Raw genomic sequence first — 24,210 nt, forward strand, 5'->3', positions numbered from 1 at the left:
CTACAGCCTCTGGGTATTGTGTCCCCTAGTCTACCACAGTCAGAATATATTTCTCTCTTTTCCTCCCTATTATATTTGTCACCTAAATTGCCCTCATGTATCCTTATTCCCCTTGTTACTTCCAGTAGCACATGAGATAGCTCCGCATATCCGAATAGGCCAGGAAATCAATAAAATCCCCAGAACCTCCCACTTTACCCACAGTTCTTTTCCTGCCCTGCATCCCCTGTTTGTTGTTTTGTGAGAGCGCTCTTTGTCCTGCTTTGTCCTTCAGGTGTGACAGAAGGTGCTGACTCTCAAGCAGAACAAGCTGCAGGCAGGTTGTCAGGGGCCCTACCAGATAGTAGAACAGCTCTGCAACACCACCTACAGAGTGGGCTGCTGTTCAGATGAAAGGATCCGCAGAACGTTTCATGTGAACATGCTGAAACCCTACTTGGAGAGCACAGGGTGCAAAAATGAGATAATCCAAAAAGTAACCAGATCTGACAGCGTCCAAAACTTCCCCGGGAATAGTCCACGCGGTAGCCAGGCCAGAGTTCCATAGCCGCGGCTGGGTAATCCCTGGTCCTAAAAACTGGTAATAAAACGAGGGTTCCCGAATGGCCTCCCTCTCTGTAACCACCACCGAGTGTTGTCCATCATAAGCTTAATATAAATTCAAAAGAGCGACGTGGTGGGGCAAAGGGCATCAGTAGCGACGCTGTTCCAATTGTCGGCGGGCATCGCCCCAGTTTATAGCCGTGGCTAGGTCCGGGTCAGGCGCCTAAATAACATAGGGGATAAACAGATGGGCTGTCACAAGTATTTTATTATGCGTTCTTTCCAAGCTGTGCTTTAAATATGCATCTTAGTATTATAATCAGTGTCTTTTGTGAAGTTAAACTTGGAATGAAAACTGCACGGGATAGGGAGCGGTGGACACTAAAGGGATAAAACCAACCACATACCAAAAGCCACTTGCTCTTGATTAAAACGGTTAATACAATGGTTGATTATGTTCAAAGGCAAGGTTAATGAGGCAATATGCTGCAGATCAAAAAGGCATGACAATTTGCAGACAGAAGATTCCAAAGTTAATGACTGTGATGAATGTTCTCACCTCTCTTGGGAGCTCTTCCATTTCACTAAAAGAAAAAAAAAGGAAACCATTTAGTATAACATACTGTAGCTTTAACAAACATTTTATGCATGTGATTACTTTTTCCAACGGCTTATAGCATGTAATTATGCACTGATCTGATCGCTATTTATACAGAATTAGTAAATAAGATGCCTTACATAAACTACAAATAATAGTGATATATTTGTTTTATTTTATGTTTCCTGTGGTGGAAATGTTGTATTTTACCTACATTTCTACAGACCCTCTATGAGACCCTCTCATATGTTGTTGTATATCTTAAAGAAATAATATATTATTTCCAGCATTTCACCTGTATTCTATAAGACTTTTTGTTTTTGCTGAGAACAAGATATATATTTTTTGCTTACATTCACACAAAGAGAGAACTACACCTAACCAACTGTTCTACAAGATAGAGACTTACTCAACATATTGAAATTTTCCGACTTATCGTATTAGGTGTTAACATGCACAGACTATATCATATGAAGCCATTTATTATCATATGCTTGTTTGGCTCCTTTCTAAATGATAATGATAAGATTTCACCCAAATTGCCCTGATCAAAAGTTTACACAGCATTGAATGTTTGGCCTTGTTACAGAAACACAAGGTGACACACACACAGGTTAAAATGGCAATTAAAGGTTAAATTCCCACACGTGTGGCTTTTTAAATTTAATTTAGTGTCTGTGTATAAATAGTCAATGAGGTTGTTAGCTCTCATATGGATGCACAGGCTAGATACTGAGCCATAGGGGAAAAAAAACCTGTGCAACAAGGTAGTGGAACTTTATAATGATGGAAAAAGATATAAAAAGATGCCTTGAAAATGCCAGTCAGTACTTTTCAATCACTTATTAAGAAGTGGAAAATGTGGGGATCTCTTGATACCAAGCCAAGGTCAGGTAGACCAAGAAAGATTTCAGCAACAACTGCCAGAACGTACGGGACTCAAAGAAAACCCCACAGGTAACGTTAGGAGAAATACTGTATAGACCAAAATAGAGCTTTATAAACAACGATAAGTGCTATGTTGGCCTATTCTCCACTGTGAAGCATTGTGGTGGCTCACTGATGTTTTAAGGGTGTGTGAGCTCTAAAGGCACATAGAATCATGTGGAAATTGATGGCAAGATGAATGCAGCATGTTATCAGAAAGTACTGGCAGACAATTTGCTTTCTTTCACACAAAAGCTACACAAAAGGCCAAGTTGATCCTTTCCAGTGGTTACAGCAGAAAAAGGAGAAAGTTTTGGAGTGGCCATCACAGTCTCCTGACCTTAATGTCATCAAGCCATTCTGGGGAGATCTCAAAAGTGTGGTACACGCAAGAGGACCAAAGACTTTGCATGACCTGGAGGCATTTTGCCATGATAAATGGGCAGCTATACCACCTGCAAGAATTTGGGGCCTCATTATTACAAAAGACTGCACGCTGTCATTGATACTAAAGGGGTCGATACACAGTATTAAGAACTAAGGGTATGCAGACCTTTGAACAGGGGTGGGAGTGTAATTTACACATTTACCATCTTTGTTTCTTTTGGTAATTTGTCTGCTACCATTTCAGTATAAGTACTAACAGGGCTGGACTGGCCCAACAAGATATCAGTTTTCCCAGTCTAATTAATATAATTATAAGTAAAAATTACTCTCGCTGTGCGTATGCCAGTCAGCGCTGCACCAGATATGATGTCATATCTGGCGTGGGGCTGAGTGGCAACCATGAACCTGCGGTAAAAGTGAAGCTACTTGCCCGGTGCGCGAGCGGCAGAGATGAAAGCTGGGGGCCCATGGTGTGCAGAGAGAGCAGCTTTAAATGGACTGCTCTTAGATAGAGAGATAGCTGCAGGTGAGGTAAGGGTGTGCGAGACAGAGCAAGTATATTAGAATGAGAATCTATGCATGTGTGTATGTTAACATGAATGTGTAAGTGTGAGCGTGATTGTGTACTTGTGTAGGTGTTTGTGTGTTTGAGCATGGATGTGTGTTTGCTGGGGAGGCAAAGATGGCAGTCTCTTTAGCAAAGATAGAACACACAGGCTGTTTGGTGGCACAGGCAGGCTTCTTGAGTGCACTGAAAAGCTGTTTGGGACCGAAGATGGCATAGGCAGGCTGTTTGGGGGCAAGGATGGGACAGGCAAGTTGTTTGGATGCAGGAATGAAAAAAACTGCGGTTTCTAGTTACATTCCCTGTGTAAAATTGTATGAATTCATTAAGCATGTTTGTGTGTTTGAGCATGGATGTGTGTTTGCTGGGGAGGCAAAGATGGCAGTCTCTTTAGCAAAGATAGAACACACAGGCTGTTTGGTGGCACAGACAGGCTTCTTGAGTGCACTGAAAAGCTGTTTGGGACCGAAGATGGCATAGGCAGGCTGTTTGGGGGCAAGGATGGGACAGGCAAGTTGTTTGGATACAGGGATGAAAAAACCTGCGGTTTCTAGTTACATTCCCTGTGTAAAATTGTATGAATTCATTCATTCTCTCATGCTAAGAGAAGGATATTAAGATTATGAGAAGTTATAGGGAGCATGAAGATGAAGGGGGATGATTGCAGTGCAACATGGGGTGATAATGGTAGGGAATAAAAATTATAAGGGGGTGGAAAGAAATATGATGATATATGGGGAGTGTCATGGACCCTTAGCTTCTAGAGGGGCCTGATGGCCAGACTCTTCCGACAAATTACGTGCCCTGGCCTTGGAAGGGGTTCTGTTTTTGGGGAGGTAGGTACAAGAGGTCCATTGGGACTACTTCTTCCCCTGGTACGTTTCCTCAAATTACCAGAGACTCTAAAGACTGTGGAGCTCGGACACAGATTTGGGGTAACTGCATGCTTCTCTATTGAGGCATTTCAGCAGTGTTGATCACTTCCTAAGCTGTTTTAAATTAGGAAAACATTGAGGCCCAGGGGAGGGGTGACAAAGAGCCCCTGCTGCGGTTTTTGGTGTTGCTGAATGCCTCAACATCGAAGCATTACAGCAACACTGTTAAAGCGAACAGAGTGACCATTGATCACTTTCTAAGCTTATCCAATGCCATGGTATGGTATGCCAGGCACGTCATGGAAAAAGGATCAGTTAACGTGCCTGGCACGTCCTTGGTCTGTAAGGGGTTAACAATCCCAGATAGTTAGTGAAATTCCCAATTTCAGAGCTGATCTTTTCCCCTCAAATAGTCTATGTATAGACCACTCCAAAATTAAAAATATAATGGTAAGGTTAGGGTTTTAGTAATATTTAGTTTATAATTCAAATATCTTCCATAGTCATTGTTAACTCTTAGTATAACTAGAATTGAACTACGGGGATTTATCAAGGACAACATCTGCATACAATGTTATTTTTGTTACCTGATTTCTTATTTTATACCACATATTTCATTGGATTAAATAATCATAGTTTCTAAGGGCTCCATTGCTAGAATATATATATATATATATAATAATTGTGCTAAACAGCAACACTCTTCATCAGAAATCAATCTGATTCTATCATTGGGCCTATAACTTTTGGACTGGGATTAGAGTAAAGTGCCATCATGTAATCTCTAAACAAGCTGACCAGACAAATTATTTGAAGAACTAGATCCATAAATCTCTGATCTACCCAATCAAAAGCATTTTTTGACAAGTGCCAAAAAGACTGATTTAATATGGTTGGAGTTTACTCTGAATGAGATTTAGCACTTTTCGTATATTATCAGATGCACTTCTTCCTTTAACTAATCCAGTTTAATCTGTGTAGACTATATCAGGCATGATTTCTCACCATAACTCAACCTGTGCAAAAAATCCTAAGCAACACAGAAGTGTAGGTGAAGGTGCAGGAAATTGTTTTAGCACTGATTGGTGACCAAACGGTTGCATGACAAGTGTCCAGACGCTGCTAATGAAATACTCTGAGTTGTCTGTTTTACAGAAATATATAATTTTTGGGGGTATTTTGAATTAGGAGGGTGTTAAACAGGCCCAAATGAGACACATGGCCACTAAAGCAAAATGTGAAAACGTCATGCTTGGAATCAATAACAGGCATGTTCCACCATGTGGCCTGTAATATCCAGAAAAAAAAAGCACAAAAAAACCCCAAAAAACACAGAAGTGTTGGTGAAAAGAAGGAAGGAAATTATTTCTTTGGCAGTTATTGGTTGCCAAACAGCTGCATAGAAATTGTTGAAATGCTCCTGATGAAATACCCTGGGTTGTCTGCTTTAGAGAAATATATACTGTTTGTGGGTATTTTTTTTGCTTTCTACCAAATATAACAATTAAACAGTTTTGAAACCATAATGCACACCTTATAATATGCCTGTATAACTGGTCCATACCCCGGTCTGTCCCTAAGCCTCAATATCCTTCCTCACCCTGGGGGATTCTTTTTTCTAATACGTTGGGGTGGATTAAGTCTGCCAATACCTGCCCTGTGCCTTGCCCTGCCTTCAAAAATGGAAAATCCTTCTCTTGAGGAAGCCACAGGGCGAAACGCGTCAGAAGGACCATACGGAACCCCCACAGCGGATCTATTATTTATTATTTTTTATTCACGAAGAAAACACCACACGGGACTCCCTCCCCCCCCCCCCTTGGTGGACTTCATTTGCTTTTAAATGCACTCCGTGCATGGATGAACTGTGAGTGCAATCTAAAGAAGTATTTTTGCTTTTATTGAGATACTGCACTATGTTCAGTTTTATTTTCTAGATCTTATATGAAGATCAATTAAAGATTTCACTGTTTACAACATTTGAGAGGCCTGAAGCATTCTGTTCGTTTGTGAGTGCATTCATATTTCCATACACTTTTCAGTGTCTATACGATTTACACTATATATATTTGTTTTTCTCTTCCCTATATGTACCTGCGCCCCAATCATCTGTATATCTTCAAAAATGTGTCTCATTTTGGGGGCAATTCAGTGTCTTTATGCACACTCAGCTCCTTAATACTACTGCTGCCACTGCCATAGACCCTTTTTACTCAATTAAATTAATTAATCAAAATAGTCCAGTTTTTGCGAAATTTAGTTCCATAGCATGCTGCTGGATTTATGGTTCATTGGTGCAGTGCTGATAATTGATGTGCCAGGCACATTATGGGGTTAAATGAGCTTAGAAGCAGTGGATATATGTACACTTATATGGAGCACTCCAGCAGCTGCATGGTTACCTAATCCCTCAGGTTCAGTTACTGAGAGGTAAAATCTTTGGCAAAAAGTTAATCCCCCTGTATAGCTTCATGCTATATTTAATATTGTCACACTTCAAATGTTCGTTTTCTTTATATATTTGACATATTTACTGGATTTTGAGTGATGGTGCCAGCATTCGCCCTAAGAAGAGCAAGGGAGTTAAGGGTACACCTAGTGAAAAAGGCAATTAACAAGGGTATAAACACAAAGTCCTAAACAAATTGCAATGATAAGCCTCAGTAATTAGTGCTGCACCAATAAATAGACAACAACATTTAAATAAAAATATATTTACATATGTTTACATAAGATAAGCAGGATAAGCAGCTCTATTCCTGGTTTTCTAGCTTGTATTCCAATTAACCCTGCTCCCGGATGGTAATTTGCACTAATTGGGTGGTTCACTGATTTTTTTATAGTTACTTGTAAGATATAATTGACACAGTCTATACAGGAATATATTATAGCTCTGTATCTGTAGATTTCATGGCCGGCCCGACAATGGAGCCGAGTGGGGCAACCGCTCCAGGCGGCACTTTGCCGCCCCAAGCCCTTTTTTTTTTTTTTGCAACCATATTACTGCTCCAACACTTTGGTGTTTGTCCCAACTACAAATCTACCACATCTACCCTTTTTATATGGCAAGCCAGCTATGATTTTCTAGTTATGTTTCACATGGTTTGTGTACCGTCTATGACTAATAGTTCAAATGCAAAATCCCATCGGGCCACCAGATTTGGCATTTTAAAAAAGGGCAGTTAAAAATTGGTATATTCAATTGAATATCTGCAAATGGGACATGGTACATGACTGCTTAATTAAGTGAATAATCCCATTGTTGGTTGCTGCCAGTAGCTCAGCAACAAACACAGACTCAGTTAAATTCAACAGGAATTCAACGTTTGTGTTTCAGTTTCCTAAAGGTTTAACTATCAAGCTTGAAAAAGGTGAATAGAACCTCTAGTAGTCTATACATTTTGATATCAAATCTTCTACATTGAAAACTTGTTTGAGCAGGGCCCTACTCATCTGGTGTTTCTGTAAGTCAAATTGTTATGTTATATACTACTTATGTCCTTCTACCCATTGTAATGGTGCTATATAAAGCAATAAATAATAATCAAATAACTAATTCAAACAGGATTAAATATGGCTTCTCACCTTTGGAGTGCCTCATGTGGTATATGCCCTGGCACAGGAGAATGAGAAGGAAGGTCATGATGCTAAGGATGCCCACACAGCAGAGAAGCACAGCATATACATACACATCTGTGAAGAATGAACAATTAAGAGAGCATACAAAATATACCGTAAATCCCATCAATATTAAAAGCTAATGAATGTGAGAGAATGAATGAATTGTGTGGATGAATTGTCTGAATGAGTTGACTCATGCTGGACTGTTTGGGGACAAATAAGTCCTGTGTGTGTTATCTGGGTGCTGGTCAGGTTCTATGTGGGCAGTGTGGACGCCAGGGCTGGCTTTGGGTTTTGCAACCTGTGATCTATGCCTGTAATTTAGGGGGTTTTATCTATACCTTTAACGCTGAGGTTTTTTTGTAAATTCCAATTGATCTATACCTGCAATGTTGGACTTGTGTGTTCTGTTGATCCATATCTGCTATGCTATGTTTCCATACATTATTATTGTATACCTGCAAATACAGGATTTGTATGTCTGATTTGATGCCTTCAGTGCTGAGTTCACATGTGAATTTCAATTGATCTATACATGCAAAGCTGGGTTTGTGTGTTAATGTGTTGATCTATACCTGCTATGCTATGTTCCCATACATTATTTATGTATACCTATTTATATATATATATTGGCAGCAGGGGCTAATAGTATTATATAATCGGCAGCAGGGCCTAATATTAATACATATCGGCAGCAGGGCCTAATATTAATATATATTGGCAGCAGGGGCTAATATTAAAGAAACTGCCAGTTCTCATGCGCTTCATAGTGTGTCCCTGAATGGCAGAAATAAAACGTGGTCACCCTATTAGAGTTAGTTGTATTTTTCAACTGCTGTCAGTATTATTTAATATATATTTAATCCTTATATTTATGTGATATGTGAAAACCACAAATTACCACTGATACCTATGCCAGAAAGATACTCCGGTGACCGCAAGAAGTATAATACATTCATGACCTCTTGCCAAATCATGTTCAACCTCAAACCAAGAACATACACCTCGGAATATATCAAGATCCATGGAGTCATCTCTCTATTGTCTGAAGAACCCCAAGCTCTGGACTATTCCGGCGCTCAACATGAAATGCCGGCACCGCGGCAGAGCGAGAAGACGGATGCCTCCCGCAAGGTAAGTGTGTGTGTGGGGGGGGGGGGTGTATTTTGAAGGGGCAGGGGGGGGTGTATTTTGAAGGGGCAGGGGGGGTGTGTATTTTGAAGGGGCAGAGGGGGGTGTAGTTTGAAGGGGCAGAGGGGGGGGTGTAGTTTGAAGGGGCAGGGGGGAGGGGTAGTTTGAAGGGGGTAGTTTGAAGGGGCTGAGAGGAGGGGTAGTTTGAAGGGGCAGAGAGGGCGGGTAGTTTGAAGGGGCAGAGAGGGGGGGTAGTGAGGGGGGCGCCAGAGGAGTAGTCCGCACAGGGCACCACAATGCTTAAGGCCGGCTCTGGATACATGCGATGTGTTGGTGCGAGCTTTCCATGTAAACCTGGTCCATTGAGAGCCCGGAGGTCTCTGCTTAGGGGGAGGAGCCTGTCACGGTCCGCAGCGTAGCCAGTCACCAGAGTACCCGTAATTAGCGGGTACTCAATGCATACCTACTCTGCTGCTTCCTCTTCCGTCCCCTAGCGTGAATTGAGCCTGTTAGCACTGTGTTAGAATGTCCACATGGCTTTTCTGGGGGGAAATATTGTGCCATTTTCTAAAAATATTAAAAAATAACAGTCTAAGACTGCAACTAACGATTATTTTCTAAAATGATTAGTTGGCCGATGATTTTTTCAATTAATTGGATAAAAAAAATATATGCAAATTTTTCATTTAAAATAATTTAATGAACAAACTGGGTGTTAAAAACAAACATCAGAATAAAAAAAAACCTTAAAATTTACATTAACGTATTGTACTCTGTGCACACAACACTTATCTATATTTTAAAGGTGCAGAAAAAAGGAAAAAGCCTGAATATAAGAAAAAAGTTTTACTATTAAATATTAACATGTAAATATTTTTTTTTCATATTTATTAAAAGCTATGATTGAGAAAAACGCATTCCTTGTTTTTATTTCCTTTTTTTGGCAATCTGATCCCTAGTTTTGCACATCTGACCCCAGTTATGCACCTCAGCCCCCCTGATTTGCCACTATTCCTAGACTTACCAATGCGTCCCCAGATTTGCCCCCCCAAATCCAGGCTCCCTGGGGTTTAGGGGCAGCCGGTGGACGTCTGCTTAATGCGCAAAGACAACCTCTGCTGCCCGGCACTTCTATGACAGAGCACCGGAAGGGTATGTCACGGTGCTCCGCCATAGAAACCCCTGCAGAAGTGACAGCAGCGGAGGTTGTCTATGCACATTGTGCAGACGTCCACAGGCTGCCAGAGAGGAGGATCCAGGTCCCTTGCAGCGCTGATCTGGATCTTAGTGTTATAGTCAGACCTCTATTTGAGGTTGGATTATAAAACAACCTTGAATATAAAACGACTTGTCTTATATTCAAGTAAATATGGTAAATCGATCATTCAACAAATCGATAATGAAAATCATTGACAAATATTTTCATTATCCATTTTATCGATTAGTTGTTGCAGCCCTAGAACAGTTCTAGTTTTTGCATAAAGTTTCAGAACAAAATGACTCCTTATGACACTGCCTGTGGTAACCAATAGAATGGTTTAATGGTTAATGGAGGAACTGACTATTAGCATTACCATAAATAAAACAACTCAGTGTGAGATTTGAGCAGGGAAGGACATTGAAAAATGCACAGTACTGACAACAATGGCAGGCTTCAGATCTGCAAAGAAAAATGAGATAAAACCAGGTTTTTGCTAATGCTCACCTACGCTATTGTATACAGTATGGTATTTTATGCTTAAATATATTTTTTTTCCAAGGGACTTTCCCCTTATGTAGGAACACCTATAAAAATTGCATCATAAAAATCAACAGTGACTTCAAAGCGGACTGCATTGTGCATTCAAATGTGTATTCAATTAAAGAGATTATCTGGTAAACCTAGCTCATGTTCAAACTAAGATTTTGGACTATCGTTTTCCCTGGTCATTTGTTTGGTTTCAAAGTTTTCAATCTCCCCTACAAAATAAGACAACAGTTTCATGATCAGGTGATTTAAGGGAACAATGTGAAGGTTGAGAAAATGTATACAGTTCTATTATTCTGTATATATGTATTATCCATGAGAGAAAATGGGAGCCTTTTGTTGAAACATTTTTCGATAAATGGCATGTGACAGTACTCACAATATCTATGTAATATATTCCCGAAAAAGTATAGTGGATTAAGTTATAGAAATATGAACATATAAGAAACAAGGTGATCCAGTGAGAAAATCTATGAATCAAAGTGCATAATTACACCAACATATTATATACTAACCAGTCTGGCCTATACAAATAAAAAATGTAGAGCTCTCATTTCTTACGCATTTTACGTTTTATTTTTACCTTGAAATAAATTCCACGTGAACAGCTTTTTTTCCTCAGATATTGTAAGAGATGTCACTGCAAAATAGAAAGTCACATATACTCAGGATCCCAGCAAACACATAATTCAAAGAGAGCACACAGTTTGGGAGCCTGAATTTATCAGATTTTACTGTATTGTGATTGCCAAATGTTGTGGCTATAAAATGTTGAGTCTGTAAGAAGTTTCATAATACAAGAGTACAGTCTATTGCGATAAACACTGATTCTACGGGACACAGTAATAAAAACGATACAATCAACAGAGTTAAATAATCCTATTAAAATGTTTCCTACAACACATTCTATTTCACAATGAAGCACATATGAAAGTATTTAGAAAGGAGGAAAAAAATACTTTTGACAGGCATTCTGGATTTTTTCCGCCCTTACCTCCTCTTTTTGCCGAAATGAAAACCACTACTATACAGGGAGAAGAAAAGATTATATTTGACACAGATCAAGATCAGGTGGGGCCAATTCTGGATTTTTTTTTATTCACACATAGGCAATCACAGCACAATTCAACTGTATGTTGCATCACCAGGGATCTTAGACAAGCCTAGCAGGACCGTAATGCAAAGCAAAGTTTTGTTCCCATAAAGCTCTATGAAAGTTAAAAAAGCTAACCGAACGTTCACTCATAACTATGTACCCATCAGACAACAAATAGGGATGCCCTGATATATCTGTGGCCGAAATACATCGCCTGAAAAGGACATTAATAAAAAAATTTATAAGAAAATGCCGAACTAAAAAAAAAAAAATGACTGAGAATGGCAAGAGAAGTTGTTCATACAGAGGGAAGCTGCAAAGCCTCTGCAGAAGTCTGCCAGCGAGAGATCTGCAGTTCAGGTAAGGGGGTGGGGGAGGGTATATGAGCAAGTATGCATGATTAAGGGAATGAATATCTGTGCATGAATGAGTATATGAATCAGTGAATGAGTGTGTGATAGCATGGATGTGTAAGTGTGTGTGGGGGGGGTGGCATGGCATAGGGGGCTTGTAATCACATTCCTATCATGCCCAGGCAATATTGTTATTGATTTTGTTTGTCCAATTTTGGTAACACGAAAATTGGACAAAAAAAAAAATAATAAAAAAAAAAAAAAAAAAAAAATATTATATATATATATATATATTAGGGATGTACAGATATATCGGCGGCTGAAATATATAGTCCGCAGGGGCCAGGCTTACCTGTGCGTTGCTGGCACACACTGTGCGAGCAGCATCTCTTTTACACTCCAGGAGAATCAGCGGAGTCAATTGAATGCACGTCACATGACTCTACTCCCTTGGGGGCGGGACAAGAGACGTTGCTCGCACAGGAACACAGAGGGAAGCAGCAGGGCCCCTGTAGAAGTCTGCGAGTGGGAGATCTGCAGTTCAGGTAAGGGGGTGGGAGAGGGCATATGAATGAGTATATGAATGTTTGTGAGTGTGTGTATGACAGCATGGATGTGTAAGTGTGTGTGGCAGGTAGCATGGCATAGGGACTCTGTAATTACACTCCTATCATGCTCAGGTTCTAGCCTGTACTGGCTGCCTGGGCATGATAGCAGTGTGATTACTGTTAGCAATGTATAATATATAACAGTCGACAGAAAAAATCAATAACAATATTAATATCTATATCTATATATCTATATCTATGATTGTTAACAGCAATCACACTTCTATCAGCTAATATATGCTGGAATCTGGGTATGCCTGTGCATGATAGGAGTGTGTTAATCATAAATACAGTATATATTAATATTGTTATTGATTTTATTTGTCCAATTTTGGTGTTACTTACTTTTATTAAAAGTGTTTTTCTTGTTTTGTTTTTTTAAAAGGTGTGGGGGGGTCATTTTCGGTTTCGGCCAAGGGAATCCTGCATTTTCGGGTTCAGTTTTGGTCCAGAATTTTCATTTCGCTGCATCCCTAATATATATATTGTATTGGCCTGAATATAGGCCTTTAGGTATTTAAAGTGGGGGTGCGGCCTATAATCAGCCTATATTCATGCAGTCCTGGGTGCCAGGCGGGTGCTTTTGTTCCGTTTTCATTTATCCCTGCTGCGGGTAAGCAGCAGGGGTAGGATCCAGATACCCTGCAGCTCTGCACCTGCGCGATGACCTCCGCTGCCGGAACTTCCGACCTATGGTGGAGCACCGGAAGGTTATGTCATGCCGGCGCTCCACCATAGGCACAAGTTCCGGCAGAGGAGGTCATCGCGCAGACGTCCACGGCACGGACGCGTATAGTGATGCGGCGATGCACGTAGACAACCTCCGCTGCCGGCACTTCAGCCGGTGCATCTGCCGCTGGAGTGCCGGCAGCGGAGGTTGTTTGCGTGCATTGCACAGACGTCCACTGGCCCCGCTAGACACCAGGGAGTCAGGGGATGCACTGGTAAGTCGGGGGGCACTTCTAGGAAGAAGAGTGGGATATCTAGGGGGCAGGTGGCCATTTCTGGGGGCATAAAGCATATCTCAGGTGTCAGAGTGGCATATCTGGGGGCAGAGGGACATATCTGTAAGTAAGGTGCATTATCAATTAAGGGGGGGACCTTAAAATGGCTATTGGTTTTCCGTCTGTATATAACATATGCTGACAAACTGAGAGATACCAAAAATGTTAAAATACATGTATTCCTGTTTATTCCACTAATGTGTATTTTTTCTTTAAATATATTTTTTCTTTAAAATAGCACCAAACTTTAAGGGTGCGGCCTATATTCGAGCCAATACGGTATTATAATATATATATGTAATTGTTAACAGCAATTACACTCCTGTCATGCCCAGGCAACCAGTACATGCTAGAACCTGGGCACGATAGGAGTGTAATCGTAAGAGTGATAGCTGTTAGCAATTATATATATATATATATATATATATATATATATATATATATATATATATATATATATATATATACACACACACATCCAATTTTGGTGTGTTACTTACTTTTAATAAAAGTGTGGTTACTTATTTAGGGGTATTGCTTCAGTATGCTACACTGATATGCATAGAAACACAAAGGTATAATGCCTGCACACATGCTTCAAATTCACAACCACATACTGAGATATCCCATATACACACACACACACACTAATAATTCTGAGCATTGCATTTTCTTTCGTAGCCATACACTCTTACTGAGTGCAACACGTGACTACAAAAGTAACTTCTTACAAGCTGATCATGTCACATGGCATGGCTGCCATCACCAATCTGTCTCACTGCATATACCCATGCACCACATAATACAAAAAAATATTCAAAGGAAGGGAATGAACAAACGTGTCACCAGGGATCGGCAGGAAAAAGAAGCTCTCGGTAAGTACTGTATTTACTTGATTATAAGTAAACAGGTGTAGAGATATAGACTGAAGAGGCTCAAAAGGTGGCAACATGAGCCTTCGAAGGATGAGATTAAGGTCCCAGGGAACCATCTTGGTGACGGGGTGAGGACGCATACGGACTATGGCTCCTGAAAACATTCTGACGACTGGAAGTGAGATGAGATCGAAACCCAGTAAGGCACTTGATGGTAGACGGTTAAAGACCAATGTCAAACTCCTCCTGCAAAAACTCCAGAACCAATCCAGGGGAACAAAGGAAGGGGATAGTCCCTCTGGAACCACAACAACTGCAAAACATCTTTCAGATCTTAATATACCAGAGGGTGGTAATCTTCTTCCTACTGAGAAGAAGAGTCTCAGCCACTGGAACAGAGAAACCCTGGGCCCTCGGGATCTTACGTTCAACATCTAGGCCACCAGCTCGAAGATCTCCTGATACGGGTGTAGAAACTGGTCCTGATGAAGAAGGTCTCTCCAAACAGGGAGCCTCAGAGGACTCCTGAAACTGAGGTTGATTAAGTAAGTAAGTATACAGACGTGCCTTGGCCAGTCTGGAGCTATTAGGATAACACAGTCCTGGTCGGTCTTGATCTTCTGCAGAACCTTGGAGATCAGAGAAAAAGGAAGAAAAACATAGGCGAGACAGAAATTCCAGGTCTGGGCAAAGGCATCTATCACCAAAGGACGATCCCGAGGATTGAGGGAGAAGAAGGCCTGCACCTGAGCATTGTTTCTGGAGGTCATAAGATCGATTTCGGGTAATCCCCACTGCAGGGCAATGAACCTGAAGGCCGCTGAATGCAGAGCCCACTCGCCCCTCAGAATAGGAGCTCTGCTCAGGAAATCCTCTTGAGAGTTCAACGTCCCTCTGAGGTGGACTGCGGTCAGGGTAATATAACGGGCCTCTGCCCAGAAGGAGATTCTGAGAGCTATACGCAGAAGACGCAGACTCTTGGTACCTCCTTGCTTGTTGATTTATGCTATTACTGCCTGGTTGTCAGAGCATAGCCCAACAGCAGCGCTACCCAATGATGCAGGGTTCTTTACACCGCAAGCAACTCCAGGCAGTTGGAAGGAAGGAGTTGCACAGCTGGAGACCAAAGACCTTGAACAAATCTGTCTTGTTAAGTGGCTCCCCATCCTCTGATGCTTGTGTCGGTGAGGAGCTCCTTGGCTGATAATTACCAACTTCTCCCTGCAGCTAGAGTGTTTCTTTGAAGCCACCAGGTGAGAGGCGCTCTGCCATGAGGAGAGAGACAGTCAAGCCTGTCCAAAGCGAACCGGTTTTTGTCTAGATGATTAATTATAAAGTTCTGAAGAATCCTCATGTGGGCCAGGGCCCAAGGAACTGCGTACCTTGTGGAGGCCATTCTGCCCAGCAGAGACATGCATGTACTTATGGAGCTTCTGTGCGCAGAGAGAACCCTGCGGACCAGTGAACAAATTCCGTTGATCTTGGAAGGTGGAAGAAAGGCCTTCCCTGAGCGGGAATCCAGACATAGTCCCAACAGGAAAACCCGCTTTGCCCGATCTCAAGGAAGGCGGGAAACCAAAAAACGTTTTGGAGGCCTGATAAGAAAATGAACCCGGTAACCCTCAGATGCGATAGTTCTTACCCAGGGGTCTCAAGTGATGGAGAATCAGTTGTCTCTAAATAAAACATGGAGCCTCCCTCCCACCAGAATGGGGGTGGCATCATGCAGAGCTCTTGGGGTCCTGGGGCAGGAAGAAGAAACTGTCAATACTGCCCCGGAAGCCCTGATCCCCTGAAGAGCAAGAGAATCGGGAACCATGGCCTATGGACTGGCCTGGGAAGTACAACTGCAGCTGTCTTTTGGACCATAAGGCCCGTCTAGCCGCAACAGAGAGCGCAGAAGCCCTGGCTGTTATTCTGATGGTCTCAATAGAAGCATTGCAGAGAAAGTCCACAGCCAGTTTAACAGCGGCGACATTCTTGAGGATACAATCTCTAGAAGTCTTGGCGGCAATATCCTCCTCAATCTGTGAAAGCCAAATCTTAACTGCTCTGGATGCTGAAGCAGATGCGATTCCAGTCTTGAAAACAGAGCAGAGGCCTCAAAAAACTTTTTTACGGCTGCTACAGCTTTCTCCTCCATAAGGTCAGAGAAATGTGAGCCATCTTCAAGTGGCAAAGTGGTCTTTCTGGAGACCCTCGTAACCGTAGCACAAAACCGGGCAAAGGCCTCATCAAAGAGGAATAAACGCTTCACATGCCTTGACAAGTTAACCCTTCTTTCTGGGTGATGCAATTCCTGTTTAATAATCTCAGACAGAGCAGGATGCACAGGAAAGGAGGCTGAATGCTTGAAAAACTGGCAAAGAAGGGGTCACTCTTCTGGATAGAAGTTTCTTCCAGATGCATCAATTTCCTCCACTGGAAAAAGAAAGGAACTGTCTTCTCGGATTTCCCCCTCTTCAGATGAAAATTCCTCCACCTCAGGATGATCGAATTCTGAGTCCCCAGGAGAGTGGGATCTTGCACTGATGGAAGGTAAGGGTAGGAAGGTACAGGAACAGCTTGACAAAAGGCAAGCCAGGCCAAAAACTCTCTTCCTCCAGATGCCTCAGAATCTGCAACCGATTTCAGGCAAGTGGTGCAGTTTCTTCCTAGAATCTTGCAAGGCTTTGTGACACCCAGGGCACTGTGCATGTTTGGTTTTCATTAAGGCTTTTTTGGTTGTTCCTCAACAGAGGGGGGCTCAGAATTATCAGGAGCTGACATGAAAGCCCAAGATGCAACAGCACCCTAGAAAACAGCAAGAAGCAGGAACTGAAAGACCAAAGCAACTGCTCACCCATCCGTTTAAACTGCATTTTATGTTCCTATTGTAACAAAATAATTTTAAATTTGTGAAACTATTCCACTCTAATTTTTTCCCAGACGAAAAACTTGTTCTTTTCCTTGGCTTCAAAATTTTACATCTCTTCTCAACTGTATTCTTTCTCTGGCAGACAAATACATCACATACATGAATTGCACTGCTGCAAGTGGGGGCCCCTGACAACATGTATAATTGCCTCTTTTGTCCCACTGCCAATGCATCCCTATTGCACATTAAGTGGGTTTCTAATACATATTTTATTGTATAAACTCGGATTTAATTTAGTATTGTAGATTTCAATATTTGGGAGAAGCATCAGATTCACTTTAAGTAATCGTATAGTGCCTACAATCTTTTCTGTACAGCTACTGTAGTATTTACTGTCACTTTAGGAAACATTGCATAAGACTCGTGTTTCATTGACAACACTTTAAAGATAACAGATATTATAAAAAGCAGCCCAATTTATAGAGAAACCATTTAGAATCCATGGTTTTAGCACTAGACAGCTCAGCTAGATTTATTACCCTGGTAATGCTAGATCCCAATCAGAGGATTAACCTCATGCAATATCTGCTCACCCCTCAACTGGGTAACTGCTGTGCCATTAGATACAGCAATCCAACGGCTCCTGTATCTGGTCACCTCCTGAATACGGCAAGTGTAGTGACCCTGGTCTGAAGGACGCAAGTCGATGAGTAATAGCAAGAAATGGTATCCTTTATCAGTGCTGTCAGTGCTCATATCCCCTCTGTGACTCCAGTTAGCAGCAATGTGAGCTGTGCCAAATTTTGTAATACGGCCAATAATCTGTTCATGTCCAGAATCTGGGGAAAAAATCCAGCGTGCAGTCAACAGGCTGTCCTTTCGCCTCTTCTGTGTAACAGAACACCAAAGTGAAGCATTCTCACCAACAGGGTGCAGCACCCACGGAGAAGGTGATATCGTCACATTAAGTGTGTAGCAAAGACCTAGGGGAGAAACATAAAGAGCACAGTTGAAAAAAAATAAGACAAAGTAACCACAAAAAAAGAAATACAGGACATAAAGCTTAGCAAAACTGAAGGCCAAAAAATGCAGCTACAGACCTGAATGGCTCATGCTATTCAGAAGCTTCATTTTGGCAGAGTGGGACAGAGGGTTTTATAACAGGAGAGGCTTCCAGCACTGGCTCCCTCACCTAACATTAGGAGGGGTTGTACAGTGGGCTGATCTGCAGGCGTGATGCGTGACGTCATGCCTCAGATCTCTATAAAAACCCCTGGACAACATCATGTCGGTGCTTAGATATTCTGAGATGTTCTGTGCACTACAGAGTATCCTTAGTTCCGTGCTCCTGTCCCTGCTGTGACCTAGCTACCTTATCTCTACCATGCTTATTTGATTGCTCCCTGAACTTGACCTCGGATTATCTACTGACCTTGCCTATTGATTGCTGCCTGAACTTGGCCTCGGATAACCTACTGACCTTGATTGTTGGATTGCTACTGATCTCAGTGACCTGGTGTTGTTGGACATCTCCAGTCACCCCTGCATATTGGACTCCTCCTTTCGCACCACAGGTACGAAACGGTGCCTGTCAGAATGGCACAAGGAGTGTGAAATGAAGGAAGCTGTTACCATAACGATGACTGCAAATACCACACAATATGTAGTTGGTTCTTGGTATACAATGCCTACTAAAATCATAGAATAATAGAAGAAAAAAGGGGGTAGAGAAGAAACAAAGTAAAGTGAGGTTCCATCTTTGGAGGTCTCCTGTCATGCCCCACAACTGAGCGCCTCACCAGAGTACCCACATCTAGCGGGCACTCGGCACTTACCCACACAGTCGGCTGCCGACATCCCCGAACACCCGCGACGATCCCCCCTCCTGTGCTGGCCTTCTTCTGTCGCCAGGAGGTGGGCAAGAGGCACGCGCACTCACCTTCTTATCCCCTGCCTCCATGGTGAAGGAGGGATGCCTACTCTGTGACATCACGGGCCGGGGGGGGGTGATGGAGCGTGGCATGTTTAAAACCAAGCACTGACATTCATTCAGTGCTTGGTTGTTCTGTAGGCAATCCGCTGCAACCAGCTGCACCCTGTAACCTGCTGCACCCTGCAACTATAACTCCACGGAGTTCATTGACTTCTTGCTATACTTATGGTTTTAACTATGCTTTTAACTATTTCGCAGCAACATACATAGCGCTGGTACATACTACATCGCTGTTGCCTTATCCTGTTCCTCATTTGGTTCAATAAATCTGTTTCCACACAAGTCCCTGCATACTGGGTTCCTTTCCTAAGTCCACCGTTACATTTCCAATCATAGTCACAGCTTAATTGGTTCGGAAGGGGTGAACTGCAGCCAAGCAACAAGGCTGCAATATCACAAGGCTACGTGTCCAAATATATGCCAAATTTACCCCAAGCAAAGATCTGCCAGGCATGGTTTTTCCGTGATGTGCCTGGAGCTTCAGTGGTCATTAAGGGGTTAAGAACAAAGTCAAATATCCACTATCGCATTAAAATTAATTCACAAAGTCAGAGTTCAATAACTTGTAGTCACGCTCGTAGCAGCAGTAATCTGATATCTTTGTGTGTGGTAAGTTCAGTATGGGGGAGCGGTACTTACACGAAAATGAAGGAACTGCTCTGTGCAGGAATGCAGGATGTGGTAAGTAGATAGCAGCTGAAGGGTTAAAAGTTCAGGGTGTGGTTGCAGGACACTATAGATGTGCAGTAAGGTACAACAGCGGTCCATAGATGGAAACGGTAGATACACAGCACGTACAAGGTTAAAGTGGCCCCAGTAGCGTACCTTAAGCGTACTCATCAGGGGGTCCCAATTGCCTTGTGATTGCTCCGAAAACTGCATTCAACCATGCAGGTCAATGGAGCCCAGCTCGCTAATCACAATATGATTAGTAAAATAAAATAATTTTAAAAAATGAGTGACATGTCAAAATAATCCCCCACTGTCACAAAAAAGTCCATATATATCTTTAAAAAAATATATTGGCATTTTAAAAGCCCATGGGGTGCCTAGTTTAAAACAAAATATATGATTTAATGGGGTGAATTGAACTGGCCGGCTTCAAAGATGTCCCAAATATGGGACATGAGCACAGACTGACCAGATGTCCAAATGCCAAAAAATGCACAACCTCACAAAGGTGGCCTTTTACCTCCCAAATAAGCCAACAAACCCATGCATGGGGGGTATCACTGTTGTTTGACAGGGACATATGCCAGGTGCGGTAAATTCATACCTGAAGTACGTGGGTGAAATTTTTTTTAAAAAATAATTACTACCATAAAGTTTGGCATAGACATATTTAGTGCATGGAAAGGGTTAAAATACATATATATACACATTTGATCAGTTTTCGGAAAAATATGGTTTTGAAATAACAATAACGACTGTAAAGACCCAGAGCGCCCAATGATGGTATGCAGGAGTTATCACGCAGTAGCAGAGTTGGACAGGGCCTGGTTCAGGGCGACTGCACTCTCCAGGGTGTTGAGCACCTAGGATCATAGCAGCGAATGTTGTCCAGAACAAAACAAAGATATTCTGTAGGCAACCTGGAGCAGGCATGAGATACAGTTCAACAGAGATATGTGCAAGATGCTGCAGGCTGGGAGTAGGGAAGCTAAGCAGCGTAACAGCAGAAACATAGCGAACAAGGGGGAGAGGGTAAGGAACAGGGAGACCAAGCAAGGAACGTATACATGGTACAGGACACAATACGGAACAAGGCAAGGAACACATGAGATGGAGCGAGGAGCCGAGATCCTCAGACTCCTCCTTTAAGCAAGGATAGGATATCTTAAACTGGGACATGGGGAGAGGAACTGAAATCCTCAGATGATTCAGGGAAGAGAGCAAAGGCACATAAAATACTGACTCATATAAATACAGGACTAGTCTAGGACTATATGATAACAATTAGAGATTCAGTCACATCTTAGCCATAGTATGCTTAGCCCACCATTACGCCAAAGTACTCCAATATTCGGTCCTAGCGCTAAACCCTGCCTACTGAATCACTAAAGCTGAAACTAAACATTAAATCTAAACACAGAACAGAGAAGGACATACCTTTAGACTGCTGACTGAGACAAACATAACAAACAGGTGGCGCACACCTTATAAAGGAAACAGAAGCTGATGTTAAGAGCAAGACTGGAACTCTAGAATCAAAAGTTCAGGACAGAGCTTAAGGAAATCCAGGAATGGATTACAGCCAAGGGGGAACAGTAGCGAGACAGGGGAACAGTAGTGAGACAGAGGAACTAGAGAGAAGTAGCTCCGCAGCCTGAATGGGACCAGACAACGAGTAAAATCTTTCAAATAAAAGCGAGAAAAAGTCATTTTTTTTAAAGATATTGTTTTATAGTAAATTAGATTTGATAAAAATAATGGTATCTAAAGAAAGCCCTGTTTGTCTTGGAAAAAAAACCAATATATAATGTGTGTGGGTGCACAAAATGAAAAAGGAGAAAATCTTAACTACAGCAACACTGAAAAATGTTACAAGAGCCTTTGGCCCAAAGTATACTACGAGTAAGAAAGTCTTGTCATTAAGGAGTTACCTAGGTGTATCTCCTAATTATGTATTTAATATGGGATCCCTAAGAAAGTCAAACATTGCTGGGACTGTGGTCATTCTAGATTCTAGATGTTTATATACTAATAGGTCTTTTCTATCAAACTGTCTCTTAGGCATATTTAAAAGCCAGGGGGGAAATGGCAACTTTGGAGAGATATATATGCATTCACATCAACTATATCATCTATATACCTGAAATAAATAAAGTATTCCTCCATTTGTGATTTGTCCACGAGTTGATCTTCTCAACTAGCAACAAAAAGGTTGGCGTACCTTTCACTTGAAGATAATATTTCTCATTAAACCAAAGTAGTTATTTTTCAAATAAAACCCTACATTGTTCAGTATAAATTGATTCATCTTTATCAAAACTATTCTCCTCTGAAAGGAATTGACCAGAGCTTTTAAACCCAAATCATGTTTAATATTAGTGTATAATGACTATGTTGCTTGTGATAGTACATTCACTATCCAACTGAACTGTGTTTTTTTAATTACATCTATAGATTCCTTCAATTAAGACTTCTGTTTTATAACAAAAGGTTGTAAGTGCAAATCTATATAAAGTTATAGGTGGCTAGTGAGTCAACACTGGAAATTATAGGTCTTCCTGGTGGTTTTGTTGGACTTTTATGTATTAGAGGTAATATATAAATAAAAGGTAATTTGTGATGTTGAATATTAATATAGTGGTGTGACGGGAAAAACCTATACCCCGACTTGGTACAACCGCCAGACCTTGCTTCCTTCTGTCCATAGTCACCAGGAATACAAGACTTGGATCGTCAGGTGGTAATATCGTTGATGACGGCAGGAAATACAGCCTCTCAGGAACCTCGGTGACACTGTAGCAATACAGTGCTTTACTGTCCTGACAAAGACAGCACTGAGGCTTACCCCCAAAACAAGACAGAACTCGCATCGAAGTACCACAGGAACTGCTTTATTTGAACCAAATACAGAACTATATATACAAGTAAGGAAAGGGAAAGGCAGATATGACAGGATCTAATTACCATGTCAGGAAGGAAGTAATTAGATCACATCCTGCAACACAATATCCAGGGAAAGACAGAATAACATGAGACATAAGTAATTACATTAATTGGGGAGGTAGACATAGAATTATGACAGACATATCATTGAATTGAAATAGACAATGGCTTGTGACAGAGCTAACGGGCCAACAGGATTAATAGCTACTGGCTGTGTATTTGGTAATTATATAGACAGCAGTAGGGGGTAAAAGTAATCAAAACACACACTTATATCCTGACATTACAAAAGACAGTGGGTGGCAGGAAAGTACTAACATCTAGCACCTTAATACACGTCTTCACACAACACAGATAATCGGCCTACTTCTTACACCAGGGTGTCCAGTTGGTATTTACAGTTCTGAGTGGGAAATGTGATAAAACACGTACCAGGGGAAAATCAGTAGAAAGGGGCCCCTGTACCCATTTCCCCAAGAACAGAAAACCTTCTTATACCCGGGTCCATTGTCAGCAGGCTAGTCATCAGTCCCCTCCAAAAGCCCCAGTGACGTAAAGTTCAGTCACAAGTGGTATTTTCCTTAATTTCAGGGAGTGGATTCTTTTTAATATGTTCATATGTAGTAGATTCTGAAAGTTGTTGTGAAATTTTGGTTCTTTGAGTACAAAATTAATTGAAGATCTTTTCAAATTCATTGGCCACTGCCATTTCAAATGTCTAGATTGCACCATATTTGCAGACCTGAGGATAAAAGGAAGATTTGTTCCTCAAATTTGTGCTTTTAAAAATACGTGCGGATGTGATTTCTTCACTAATTTTGGTGATTATGTTTTTAATTCTGACCCTGCAAAATATCTTTTTAATGTAAAGTATCTTGTTAACTTATTTAAATCAATGTATGCTTAAAATGTGTCTAATTGTTGGGTGGGTGCAAATTTGAGGTCTTTACTTAGGACTGAAATGTATCCAAAAGTCAATTTACAGGATGATAAATATTCCAGTCACTTTTCTAAGAGCCTCTTTTTTTTATCTATTATAGTTTGTTTCTTCACTAATCCACTTCCTTTAGTTCCTCTAAATCATGTATGTAGGTTCTCGTTTGGAATAACTTCTGTGGAAGGTGATAATTGTGCGGTGGCTGATGTGACTTTGACTATGTGTAGTAATAGTACTTGTAGGTATTGCATGGACTGTGGCTGTCATATAAGAATGAAGCCCTTTTTTTCTGCGAAGGAACGGTACCCCCAATAAACCAAGCGTCTTTTCAGCAAGCAGGGAACTCTTCTGAATGCTCCCGGATAGGCTGACATCGCAGGTAGCTTGCTCACTGGACTGCCGGTCACTGAAGCCAGCTTCCGCCCCCCGCCCCCCTAGGGACCTTGGAAGGTGGGTATGGGGGGGCTATTAGGACTAC

The 24,210-nt window shown here is 41.5% G+C and overlaps 1 protein-coding gene across 1 annotated transcript in view; it reads right to left on the bottom strand.

Annotated features, from left to right (window-relative positions):
* VSTM4 (V-set and transmembrane domain containing 4) overlaps positions 1–24,210 on the bottom strand; it is a 64,746-nt gene that overhangs the window by 27,005 nt on the left and 13,531 nt on the right. The window contains exons 2-5 of the mRNA XM_053449838.1: positions 17,781–18,170; positions 10,978–11,034; positions 7,481–7,588; positions 1,103–1,127 (exon numbers count right to left, since the gene is read on the bottom strand). Coding sequence (XP_053305813.1) covers positions 1,103–1,127; positions 7,481–7,588; positions 10,978–11,034; positions 17,781–18,170 — 580 coding nt within the window. The remainder of the gene's footprint in view (positions 1–1,102; positions 1,128–7,480; positions 7,589–10,977; positions 11,035–17,780; positions 18,171–24,210) is intronic.

This window comes from Spea bombifrons, chromosome 11 (assembly GCF_027358695.1).
Source record: "Spea bombifrons isolate aSpeBom1 chromosome 11, aSpeBom1.2.pri, whole genome shotgun sequence".
NCBI classification, from domain to species: Eukaryota; Metazoa; Chordata; class Amphibia; order Anura; family Pelobatidae; genus Spea; species Spea bombifrons.